This window comes from Myiozetetes cayanensis, unplaced genomic scaffold (genome assembly GCF_022539395.1).
Source record: "Myiozetetes cayanensis isolate MyiCay16 unplaced genomic scaffold, myiCay2020 scf28, whole genome shotgun sequence".
NCBI classification, from domain to species: Eukaryota; Metazoa; Chordata; class Aves; order Passeriformes; family Tyrannidae; genus Myiozetetes; species Myiozetetes cayanensis.
The window spans coordinates 227,585-241,111 of NW_026087499.1; the positions used below are offsets into that span (position 1 = coordinate 227,585).

Sequence of the window (13,527 nt, forward strand, 5' to 3'; positions counted from 1 at the left end):
GGGGGTTTTTTGTTTGTTTGTTTGTTTTTTGACATTCACCTCAAATCAGTGTCCTTCGTTATGAGGGCATTTGGAAACCTGAAGTACTCCTCTGCTGGTGGCTGCTGGAGCCAAAGCAGAATGACACCCTCACAGCTGTGAGACGGCTGCACGCAGCGCCGGGCCACAAACAGCCCCAGTTTGTCTCCTTTGACGGAAGTTCACGGCACTGTGGGATGATATTCTTTATTCCCTTCAGCCAGCTTATTTGCTGAAATGCAGCAAATTGTACTGCAGCAGGTGTGAGCATTATGCGGGGCTATTAAAAGGAGGCTGTTGGTATCTTATATGTCAACATAATGATGATACACCTTCACAGCCGTGTGAGCTTGTAGATATTATCTGAGGTACAGCCTGTATGCAAATCCATTTTCAGGGTTTCTTTTGGTAGAGCAGAGATATTTATAGCCAATTGTTACTGTGTGGGCCAGATATCCCTCAGCGAGTAAGAACAGCCCTTAAGATTAACAGTGCTCCCAGCTAATCACTCCAGGGTCACAAAAGCCATCAGCAGGTTCCTTACTTAGCTCCTGCTCCGAGAAAGGCTGTGTCCTGTCTCATTGTTCTGGTTCAAGAAAACCTGACATCGCTCCGACAGACCAGAGCCTCCCAGGGCACTGGGAACCAGCACCCCTCTGGCAACGTTGCAGTGCTCCTGTCAAAGGGGGCATTTCCTGGCTTTCAAGCAATTAACTTCGAAAATAAAAACTTCGGATAAACTTACACTGATTCTTAATACAATTATACAGAGCTCTACATATAAACATACGCAGGAGGTGTGGTTTGTTCTGCCTGCAGGAACTACATGCAAACGCACCCTCTGCATGGCAGAGAGGCAGCTGTTACATCTTGAGCCCCAGTACACAGCATATTTTTATGGCTAAGCTATAAACTTCTGAAAAATAAGGTTTATAATAGAAACCCTGACACCATCTGAAATATAGCAGCATTACTGGATGCTGCTGTAATATGGCCCTAATTTATAAACTAGGGAGGAATCCTATTCCATTTTGAAACTTACAGACAGTAATCTAGAAAAAGGGTAAAACACGGGGAAAAATGGTCATGTCGTCCATGAGCTACAGTGTCTATTCCATCCAACAATTCAAAAATCAAATAGGATGCCACAATATTTAGGCCACGCATTGAATCCTGGACTGCCACAAAATAAAAACATGGTGTATCCTAGGATGGGAGTATATTTCATAAAGCCATATGCCATTTCCGATGCCTCTGGGCAGTACTTTTCCAGTGAAAATTTGATATGAGAACACTGGAAGTAAAGAAAAATAATTACTAGAGAAGTATAACCCAAACCCTCCAGTTTTGCTTGACACAATAAATATTTTTGCAAGAGGGCTTCAGTGTACTCCTGTCTAAATTGAAAAAAGTGGCGAAGAAGCAGATTGCTCACTCACAGGAGACAAAAGTTTATCACTAAACCTTAGGGAAACGCTCTCAGCTGTCTCGAGACTCCAGCTCTGCATTAAAATGCATTGAGGAGGAGGTGATTCAGAGGGCACCACCCTGGAGCGCTGCTCAGGATCTGTGTTTCTGCAGTATACTGGACCAGAAACTTGTTTGAGATCTTTCTGGTGACCCTGAAACACTGCACACAGGATTCAGCCTTGGGATTTCTGTTTACAGAGAGACTCTGTGCCTCCTCAGGCACCACTGCCCTTAGATGCCACTCCCAGCAGAGGGCAGGAGTAGGCAGCAGGACAAATCAAATGCCTGTCTCACGAACTGCCACTCACTTGCAATTTTGGAAAACATGAACCTTTTGGAACAAGGGTCGGAAATCAAGGGGCCAGTGAGGATTTTACTCATCACTGTCACTTGTTCAGAAGCCTGGAAAGAATTCCATCTCTTCTCCCCTTCACACCGGTGGTAACTCATGTCAGATACTGGGATCACGTCACTGACTCGCTTGCTTTAGAGGCTCACAGTTGCAATTTTCTACACTGCAATTTTCATTGTGGCCATCCCAGATTTCTTTCCTACTTCCCCTAAGCCATCTCCTTTTGTATGCTGAGCATCAAAGGAGAATAAATCCAGATTTATCGCACTTTTCCTGCTAAAACTATTTCCAGTAGACTTGTCATAAACCAAGCACACCACATTCTTGTTGGCCACATCACTGCCCACCAGCTCAGCAACGTTTTACCCACCACATGTTCAGTCCCCCAGCTCGAGTGACTCCTGGGCCCTCTGCTCTCCTCACTAACAAAACGCAGGATTTGCTTGTGGAAAAAGCCAACAGCAGCAGCCCTAAGAAGCACTCCACACAGCTGTGCTTTCCCCTAAACCTTCCCCACAGGCACTGTAGGAACGCCCTGGGCAGCGCTGGGATGCTGGGATGGGGCATGAGAGGGACCGAGCTCTTCATGAGCTGTTAACAGGCTAACGAGGGCATCTGCAAAAGGAATAGGCACAAAACCTGAAACTAGATACAAAATAAATATCCCAGAGCTGGATTTCTGAAGAAAGATTCTGCTGAGCTATAGTTCCACATCAAATTTTTATTGAATACATTTTCTTCTGAGAATTTGTGCACTAAAACCAGTCAGAATCATATGAGAGGAGTATAAATTTCACGTACAGTTTTCACTGCAAACATCCTTCATGAGAAAAAGGAAAAGCACTTTTTAATCAAGCCCTCTCCACATCCTCCTTCCCCGGAACCCGAGTGGCAAACTGGGAACTGGAGCTCACACAGCCCCAATCCCTGCAGCACTGGGGAGCTCTGGGGAGGGATGCTCTGCCTGAAGGCCACAGCGAGTGGGACACATTATTCCCCCTTTGCCATGCCTAAACACAGTGCCTAGGTCTGCTTCACGTAGAGTAAAGCTATGAAGAAGGTGACATTTTAAAGCAACTGATATTCTTAGCTGATGATGTGAATTCATGCAATTTCAGCAAACCATTGTAAAAACCCAAACACGGCACAACCTTTTCTCCCAAGTTCAGAGCTGCCCCTCCAAAACTTACTTCATCCTATTATTTTCTGAATCTGCAATGGATTTCCTGTTTGATTCGACAAAACCGGAAAATGAGGGGTTAGTTCCCTGGAAGGATGTTGTTTCTCACTGTACTGATTTTGGGTCGCTTTGAGCTTGAAAAGGCTCTAGGATCTGAAATGCTATTACAGACAGAAAAACTATTTTAGATAATTTCTTTTAGCAGCATCCCAGTGCCCAACAGTTGTAATTTCTTTCCCTCAACGACTACAAGGCGAACTCAGAAAAAAACTTACTTTCTCGGAGGTTTCCAGATTTATTACCATAATGTAAACATTAAACAAGTCTAAAATCAAGCACCTTTCAGCACCTGAGCGAGTCTCGACAGCTGTGCTGCCCCAGATGCTCACACGGCTGCTCTTCCCAGGGTATTTAGTAACCTGGGCTCCCGAGAAGAAAATTACACTGAAGAAAAGGTCAATAAATGGCAGAGAGGAGATGACATCCCATAATAGTTATAATTACTGTTTATCAGAGCGCTGCACTGCACAGGTAGCAGGTTATAGGACGTATCTGCTGTATTTTTCCATGAAAAGAGGACACAGCTACATGACTCAGAGTCGAGCCCATGACACGTCTGCCGGCTGTGTCATAGAACATGCCATGCCGTCACATCGCTCCACAGGAACCAATGACCTTAAAGGATGTCGCATTCATTTTTGTTTCTGCATTTTTTTTGTGATGGATTTAGTGTTCAATAAACCCAAAAGAACAACAGCATTTGAGGCTGGAGCTCTTTGTGCCAGCGCCAAGCGCTGCAGGAAGAACCAGAGCTGAATCTGCACCTCACTCGGACCATGCACAACAGAACTGATGTCACAGCTCAACTCTTCACTGCAGGCTGAGGAAGGGATTGATCTTCTATGGGGATTCCTTTTACTACGGAGTTTTACACTGTGCACGTGCGGCAAATTCCCAGTAAGACAGGCACAGGAAATCCAAAAGCATGAGATGAGCAGAATTTGATTGCTTCAGAAAGTCAAAGGCTCCCCAAAGCATTAAATATCTGCATGGGGACAGTATAAAACCAGACAATGACAGTGCCTCTGTGTTGGACAACAGGGGTGGAAGCACATGGGGATGCTTGGCTGAACCAACGTGACCAGGTCCTTGCTCTCAGGAACGCTCTAGACACCAGCACTGTGTCTTAGAAACAGCAAAATCCCTACAGGAAGTGGCTCAAGTGTAATATAGAGAAGAAAAACACCAGTGTTCTGCCTTTGGAAATAAAGGTTGTGATTATGGAGCCATCGATGACAGCTTTTGAAGAGTGCCAGGAACAAAGATAAATGGTGAATGGTAAAAATCCCAGCAGCCTTCTCTCTCCCTTTTCCACCAGAAAGCACGACAGCTCAACTGAATTATAGATGGTGACTGCCATGAGTGCCCACCAACAGGACAGCAGGGAGCAGGGACCTGTGTGCTGTCCCTCTGGCCAGGGCCGTGGGGACACCTGGAACAGTCATTCCATTCTGCCATATGACAGTGGGGGCAACATGAAGACACATTGAATACAACAGACTTGTTATGTCCTGGCTACATTATCAGGAAATCTCCTTTCCTGGGAAGAGACCATCCCATTTTACAGTGATTAAACTGATAAAAACCTCAACCTCTATTTTACTCTGTCGTGCCTTCTTGCTGCCAAGGGCCAATAAGCAGAGTGAGCCGGCAGACGGCTGTATGACACACGCCTCGTGGCTGTGCCAGGAGTGGAGGCAAAGCTGACATTTAACGGAAACAAATGTATGATAAGACAAATTGTGCACTTTTTCCTTGACGTAGAAAATGATCCCCTGAGGTACGATGCCTGTTCAGGAGAAAAGCCATTTAGGTCAGTCATTCTCTTCTGGTTTTTGCCCCTTCACTAATATACTAAAGGAAACCATTGCATAATCTCGCAGAGGACTAAGGCTGTGGTCCCTACACACCATTCCCGTGGCCTCAGAGGCAGGCACAGCATTTTATAGTGCAGACCATGACCTTGGGGCTGGTTTTAATAACCTTTACTGCTTTTCCCTAAGGGTAGTGTACCACGTATACATCCATGTGTGTGACAGCCACTCTCCCCTCCGCTGGTCTGACCCAAGACACCATCATGGGTGTGGACCAGTAGAAGGGATGCAGTGATGCATCCCAGGTGGGGCGCAGGTGGCAGGATGCAGGTGGCAGCTGCAGGAGGTGACAGGGATGGAGAGTCTTCATACCAGTGAGACAGGGTGAGACCAAAGAGGCGTCACAGCTTCATTAACCAGGGGCAGCGCAGACGTCAGTGACAGCTGAGGCAGCCAGTCGATAGAAAGGGAGTACAGAGACTCCTTCAGAAAGAAAAGATTATCTTGAGAATAAAAGCAACTGGGGTAATAAGCAAGATGCTCACAAAGGCAGAGGACAGCAAGAAGAGCATTAAAACCCGCAGGCACCTGGGAAGTGATTTATTCAAAACACTTAAAAAAGTGTGCCTTAACAAATAAAATACAGAGGGTAACTCACTGCAGGCCAAAACACTGCGTATTAGAGGAAAAAAATATCCTGCATTAGAAAGAGAGACTTCAGCCTTGGCAGCATCTGCTTCAAGTCCTCTGCTGCCCACGCCAGAACGAACTCCAGATCTCTAAACTCAAACTGTAATTTGCTTCACTACAGAATGCCCAACTCAAGCCCCAATTATACCTTTCTGGTGAGGGTGAAACTCCAGCCAATGGTATAATACATTCACTGACACCTGCAGACCTAATAATTGACCAGGGAGGATGTGAATGAGCTCAGCAGAATCTCTGCATTGTTCCTGCAAGGCTCGGTGTCCTACACCAGGAAACAGCTTCGCTACTGCAAGGTGCATAATTTAATAAACCATTAACTCAAACCTGAGGTGAAGTAAATTCAGCGTATTATATATTTCAAAATAGCATTAGAATTCAATTTAAGTGTCACCAAAAGCCTAATCCTCAGTATACAGAGCATATTAATAAGTGTCTTGGAGCCTGTGGTTTGATTTAATTTCCAGCTGAGTTGTGCTGCTGCATGGCTGCGATCCCTGCCGTGAGAATGTCTCGCTGACAGTGTCACCAGACTGAACTGGAGTAGAATCGGAGGGATGACAGTGCTGCTTTCTGGGTCCTCCCAGGAGAACAGCGGGGTGGGTGCTGGAGCAAAAGTAATCCTGTTTCCATTTGTGCCACTTCTGTGTGGCCCTGCTGAGATGCTGATGTTTCCCAGCAATGGCAGGCTTCTCGCAGGATCCCCAGGTACCCTCGACCCAACCCTGCTGTCAGTTCCCTTTGTAGCCACAGGGGAAAAACCCATTTTGGGTAAGGCAGGTGCTCCTGTTCATGCAGGCTCGATGCCATATCCGCCCCAAGCTGCCGGACGAGGCACGAGGAGCCGCTCTGTGGCTGCTCCCTGCCATGCCATGGCACGTGGCAGGGCTGCGGCCACTGAGCAGGGTCAAAGCTGCTGCTTTCCCTCCCCCGGGTCAGGTGTCTGGGGAAAACGGGGCATCATTTCCACCAAGAGCCAAAAGTACAAAACCTGCTCTCCCTTTCTGTGGAAGTCAGCCATGTTTTGGCCTTTTCCCTGTCGCCCCTGTCAGAACTCCTCTCAATCGGCAACCCAGGCACGTCCCCCAGCAGTTTGGGAAACGCATCTCTTCTATAAATGACAACAGATTATTTAAGCAACAACTAAAGCGTTCTGACTGCTTTTTAGTTTGCTCGCATTAACGTCAGTCTCCTCATATATCTAGGGAACAAATATGGGATTTTCTTTAAAATGGTGGAGAGTGATACAAAAATAGCAGCCTGCTCGTCTAAAATAAAATTATGTATTTGAAAGGGTTGGAAATTGTTTTTTAATCACAGGCATCTTCCTTCTGGAATATAATCTACCTCCTGTACATTCTGCAATTCTACCCAATTTCTCAGGAAAATGCAGCAAGAATGTTAATAAATAATTTATAAAAACATTATAAAAGATAAAGCACTCCTGTTAAAATGTTTCCAGCCTTTGACACACCAGTTCATTTGTAATCCTCTTTGCCTCCCCTTTACTGTAACATCATCAGAAGGTTAGTACTGTCACTCTTGCAGCCCCACTTCATCCACGCTGCTGAGGTCCAACCATCTCTGGTTCACAGGGATCCAGGATGATACAGGGTACAGTCCAGCCCAAGCCACAGTTCAGTGTTATGTACCACAGACTTCTGTCACAGAAAATGTTTTTCAAGAAAGCAACGTCTTGATTTCTTTCCACAGTCTCCCGGTGAAGATGGCTGCAAATGCAAACAGGGCTCTGGGGTTTGTCCTTTCTCCAACAGCACATGGACTGTGCTCTCTTTGACACTCAGGGATTATGGAGGATGGTGCACAGGACCCTTTGCTCCTAGGAAGGAGACAGCTGGGAGGACAGGAGCTTCTCCTGCAGGGTTACTCTGAAATTCACTTTCAGGAGCCAATATGTTAGACAAAAAGAAATCAAAATAATGAAAACAGACAATTATTATGAAAGAGTTTACAGAACCCTTGTGATTTCAGTTGGACTGAGCAATAGCTTTTGCACAGCTCCACCGATTCCAGGAGTATTTCAGATCTTTAATGATCTCTGAAAAACGCGATGGGAAGTCTTGAGACACGGCTGTTCTGATGACTGCAAGGCAGCAGAGACACAGCAATGAGTACGGTGACTTCAGAAGAGCCAGTGAGAAGATGAAAGGAGGGAAAGAAGAGAGCATCCTTCAGACATCAAGTCAAAGGCATGTTAAAGAAGCATGAAAGGGGTATCTACAACTTCCTCATTCTCTGAAAATGCTTGTGCATCATGAAGCCCAACAATGACAAAAGGGGACTGACTGCTGCATCCTGACAGTGGTTGGTACCAAAAGCACTTGTGCTGCTGCAGCTCAGAGCTAAAGCAATGCAGAAGATCATTCTGTACTCCTGACAGTGCTGTGCGCTCCCCCCACACCTTCACTGGTTCCTTTCCACACAGTTCCACATGCAGGTGGGGCAGTGAGAACAGAAACCCGAGGGAGGTAAAGCACGGCTGCTGCACAGGTCTGCTCTGTGAACAGCCACCTGGATCCCAGGCATGCCTGGGACACGGACATGCTGACAATGGCTGGGCACCTCAGGCCGTGCTCTGCTAGACTTTATACAAACTTAATTTCATTGTACAGGTTAAAACCCACTTTGGAAAAACATGCTGAGGTAGCAGCAACAGTTTATAATCCCGTTAGCAAACACACAGAGGCTCATTGTGCTGAGGCCTCGCTCACACCCCACCCCGCCAACATACACGACCATCTAAGTGCCCATGTACAGTGCAGCATCCTCAGTGCTTTATTGCCCAGCCACTTCTATTTCACCCAAATGAAATATAAAAAACCATTACTAAGCAAAAGTATTGAGAATTTTTATGAGCTTGTAATGCTTCCAATTTATGTTGAAAAAGTCCCAAACCCTCGAGCTGTCTGTCGCTGCTCCAGCCAGGGATGCAGGAGATGCTGCTGATGCAGCACAGAACAAGCGATCAGAGAGGGAAATGCTGCTCTGATGGGGTGCCATCAAAAAGAAATGGGAAGGGTTTCCTCTTGTTTAGGACATAATTGAAAATTTGAGGCAAAAAATACAGAATGAACACCAAATTTCTGCAGGACAGTGACAGATGTCGTGTAAAATGTTTTAACTGAGTTTCAGGCCTCGATACTTTCTGCCCATTTCAGACAAAATGCATTTTAGGATGGGAACACTCAGGGAGCATCAAACATCAGTGCAGACATTCATAGTAACAAACTGCTGAATATTCAAGTGTATAAGAAGGAAGAATCCAGGAAAAAACAGTTTAAAGAGAAAATATTGTGAAAACCTTTGATATTCAGTTGGTGCTTACGGATACTCTCCAATGCAAAACAATAAAAAACAAAGTACTACTCGGGAGTCCTCCCCAGAACACTGTGAAGAGGCCACCCAAGTCCTCAGCCCAGGCCTGGACCATCTCCTGAAGAAACACTCAAACACTGGCTCAGCAATTACAACACCTATTACAAATATTAAAGGTATTTGGGGTAAGGCAGCACTTAAAACCCATTATCAAAAAAACAGGAAATGTCTCAAAAATGTTTAACCCTTTCAGAACAGTGGAGGAGGAGGCCTCAGCTGCAGTGCCCCATGCAGCAGACCTGCCACCCCACCACTCCCACCAGCCGCCATCACCACGGTCTCTGCTGACAGCAGGAGAAATTCTAGGAGACACAGAAAACTGCATTGTGCAGCTCCAGCTGACTGGTTCTCATTTCTTATCCCTCTGACCAGTCCACAGAGAGCAGGCACGTCATGTCAATCATAAACAACAACACAAAGTTGCTTAAAGTAAGAAATCAGAGACCACCAGACATTTAATGGCTACAGCACAGTGTAAATGCATGAGGGAGATCATGAGTCCCCGTGGCTGGTTTGAATCCTGGCCTTTACACTGAAAATCTGATGCGGAAAAGATCGAGAACAATTGCATGGGGATTTTTAATCAGTATCTAACCTGACAATAGGATTTGGAGGACGATCATCCCATAAAACAAAGGCAGCATCGCAGACTAATTGTATTTAGTCCCCACTGACCAGAGACTCACAGGCAGTGCACTACGTGTCCCAGAAAGGTGCTGAATGTCTCTCTAAAAAAAGGGCAAGTCACCCAAGTGTCTCTGTGAATTAAAAAGCCAAACACGTTGCTGGAGGTTAATGTTAAACATTGCCCTGGCTGTACCTGTTTTGGAATATCAAACTCATTTACTGGGGGGTGTTGAAGTGCAAGCCTCTGAAGAAGATAAACAAAACACCTCCTCCCTCTCTGTTCTCATTCCCCCTGAATTCACCATGGAGCTGAACACGAACACTGTGCAGACAATAGAAAAGCATCATCTATTCTTGACCAGTTCCTTTCTCCCAGCTGAATAACCCTGAGCACATGACTGAAGGATGCCCATTTATGCCTGGGAGATGCTGTCATGAATCACAGACCCCTCTTCCTCCCACAGAGAAGGCACAATGTGTCCTTGTTGAGGAATACCAGTCTACCACTGCCACAGTGAGACATCCGGCAGTGCATTTTATAAATAGGCTTCTAAGAAATGTACTTCCCATCCGCTCCTCTTGATCCAAAGTGATTACCAGAGCAAAGAAGATGACTAAACATCATCACACACCCTGTGAACCTGAAGGGGTCAGACCCCAGGGTACAGCTCGGAGATCTTATACTGCTGCAGTGCAACCCACCAGAGAGATGCTGGCTAACAGCCACAGCAGCCAGGGCTGAAGATAAGAGAGATGACCTATGAGAGAAAGACCTCTCAGGGGGTACAGGCACAGCCTGGCCAGCACATAAGAGAGCAAGATCAACATGGTCACAATGTATTTTCAGAGGAGCCACAGCTCTGCTCTGTGAGGTGCAGTGCTGCTCCTACCACTGCAGCCAGGTGTCTCCTCTTTCCTTGCGTGTGGCATTTTTATTTTGTGGGTGCAAATGGAGCTGACAGCACATAAACAGCACAGAGCACAGTGACATTTGGTGCATGTTCCCTTCGATTATATTCGTGGTGCAGGCACAGTCCTCTTCAGGTCATGAGGTGTCTTGTCCTGCCCCAGTGACAGCAGAAGTGTCTTCTTTTTTACTATGAAAGTGCAATTGCAAAACCGGGGGAAAAAGGGGTTATTTTCCATTTGATTCTAGAAACAGATGTCACTTTTGTCAGACCTGTTAGTTTTCAGGACCATGGGAGTTTAAGCTTTAAAACAGTATTATTACAATATGCATCAAGTGCTGTTTTCTAACAAAAGAAGACAAATTGCTTCCACTTTGTACACCATGGTAACCAGCCAAGAATACAAACAGCTCCTCAAAGACAGGGTCAGCAAACACCACCTGAGCAAACTCCCACACACGACCCTGAGCACACCCCCCCCCCCCGCCTGGGGGGAGCTGCCCAAACACTCTGTAACTAAGAGGAAAACTCAGCTTGACTCCTCCTGGGACTTTGCTGTTCCCACAACAGTCACTGAGTGGGAAAAATCATTGAGTGTCTTGTCTCTCCAGAGACTAAACTCCTCACTGGAGGAGAGCAGATCCATTGTAAGGCTGGCCCCATGGTTCACCCCAAATTCAAACACAGCCCTAGAGCTGATCTCTCTCCCATACCATGGAATGCCTGTATAGCACTTGGCTTCCCAGCTCCTACCTCATTTCAGAATGGAACAACACAACCAAAAACCTCCAGGAAGTCTCACCTGAGCAGAACTCATGTTTAGGAAAAGTCTGACCTGGCATCAGCTCTCTATTGCTAGAGAAAATATATCATCTCTCTGAACAGAGACATACAACTAAGAACACACATTTCCTCTTCAGACAAGCAAAATCCCCCAGACAGGGAAACGTGGGACGCTGACCACCCCAGCAGCAGCCGAACATGGGCTCGACCGGGTGACCCGGGAGAGAGAAACTTGTCGCCATCCTACCTGCAGAAGCCAGTAGCACCTTCTGTGAAACGTGGGGATGATGGAGGAATGGACGTAGCAGCCATACAGGCACTGGGGACACAAAAAGAGAGAAAATAGAGTCAGGTTAGTGAAGGAACCATTGCCTGAGAGGCTGTGCTGGGGATGGGGTGCAAGTGTGCAACCCACCACCAAAGACATCATTCTGCTGCTGGTCGAGGCTGGTAACACACGACACAGGATTGTGGGGTGTTTTTAAGCACTGCTACAGGTCACAGAACCCCTTCCCCGACAGCCTCCCCTCCTGCTGCCTTTGCCCAAGCATGGTCACCCTGGAGTGGCCAGAGCCAACATAGGCTCCAGCAGTGCTCAGCATCCCGACACCAACAGGGCTGCTCTGGGGGCTGCATCTGAATCTTCGCTCTAACCTATTCTTATTTTTTGTCAAACATAATACCTACATCTCTTTTTCCATGGTTTATCTCCTGGGTATTTCAACTGAAAATGTTATGTTTGTAAACTGAAAAAATTGCTGCCAGATATTTTAGACAGCAAAATGCCAAAATACAGTTTGTTTCTTTTCTGCTGGTTTTGTTTGGCTTTGGGGTTTTTTTTAAATAAACTCTGCTTCTCTGATTAACTAAAATCAGCAAGGCCAAGGAATTCTTTCTTCAGGAAAAAATCAAATTTCCAGTATGTTAAAACTTTCCAGTTGGAAACCAAGTCCAGTATAACCCAAACACACAAAACTGGTTTTAATTTCAAAGACGCCTGAGTGCACAGGGGTATGGTGCCTCTGGATGTGTGCACTTGGCGAGCACACAGAAGGCTGTGGCAGATTCCCCTCTCCAGGATCACCACTTCCAAGGTTGGCCTGAATTAAACAGGATTTAAGGACTGCTGGCTGCTATCACCGAGTTATTTTTGAAACAGAAATTACAAAGATTAGTAATACTTTCAAATGTTTCAAGGGTAAATTCCACACACAGAAATGTAGGGAGGAAAAACAGAGCAGGGAAAAAAGCCTGGCAGAAAATAATCCAAAGAAAAGCTTAATATTTAAATCCTTCCACTCGGATAGGGAACAGCCACTGCCTTTTGTGTGGATAATCCCTGACAGTGACTCCAGGCACACAGCACTGGGGGCTGCACGGAAAGGTCTGCAACATTCAGTTCTGCTGACTCAGAGCTGGTCCCACCTCTTAGGAAAGCAGTTTGGGAGGTGCAGCATCTCCCAGTCCGACCTGCTTCCCAGTGAGGGTGGGAAAACCGGTCTGGAGCAGCTGGAGTAGCCTTCACAGCCACTACAGACATCCATAGCACCTCGTGCAATATATATATCAGTATATTCCAGCATCCCCCCCACTAGCTTCCCACCCTGACTTGCTGTAGAGTCAATCGAAACTTCGCTCTGATTAAAACAAAACCCAAAAAGTGCCAGTGCTGGGCTCGGTGCAGCTTATGGTGCACAGCAGGCGGGAGCACTGCCCTGCCTCTCCAGAGATGTCTCGTGGCTAATTCTGGAGCTGTCAATAATGAATCACACAAAAGCCTCCCACCTCCATGAAAATGGTTTTCAACATTTCAGCAAACACTTAAAAAATCCTAACGATTCACAGAATTCACAAAGCACCCAGAATACAAAAGGGATTTCTTAAATTTTTCTTTTCTTTTTTTTCCCCATGGTGACAGGACATGAGAATCTGACTCTGGATTGATGTTTAGAGGCTGGATGTTCTAACTTGGGCAGCTGGGATGAAGGAGACCCACACAGTGAGCAAACTCCTGGCCTCAGAGAGATGACAGGGACTGTCCCCATGGGCAGTGAGAGATCCCACAGTGTCGGAGAAACACGCTGCAGGGGAGAAACAGACCCTGGGAGCGCACATGGAGCGTAGGCAAAATGAGTGATGGTAGCAATAAAAACTACATTAATTTTTGGATAAAAGGGCATATAAAACCCCTTTAGGATAAAAATGGAAAGCTAG

General features: G+C 46.2%; 1 protein-coding gene across 8 annotated transcripts in view; it reads right to left on the minus strand.

The window, feature by feature from the left end:
• Nucleotides 1-13,527, minus strand: part of CAMTA1 (calmodulin binding transcription activator 1) — a 225,458-nt gene that overhangs the window by 92,978 nt on the left and 118,953 nt on the right. For all 8 annotated transcript variants that reach the window (XM_050322445.1, XM_050322444.1, XM_050322442.1 and 5 more), the window contains one exon: nt 11,561-11,632. In XM_050322445.1, coding sequence (XP_050178402.1) covers nt 11,561-11,632 — 72 coding nt within the window. The remainder of the gene's footprint in view (nt 1-11,560; nt 11,633-13,527) is intronic.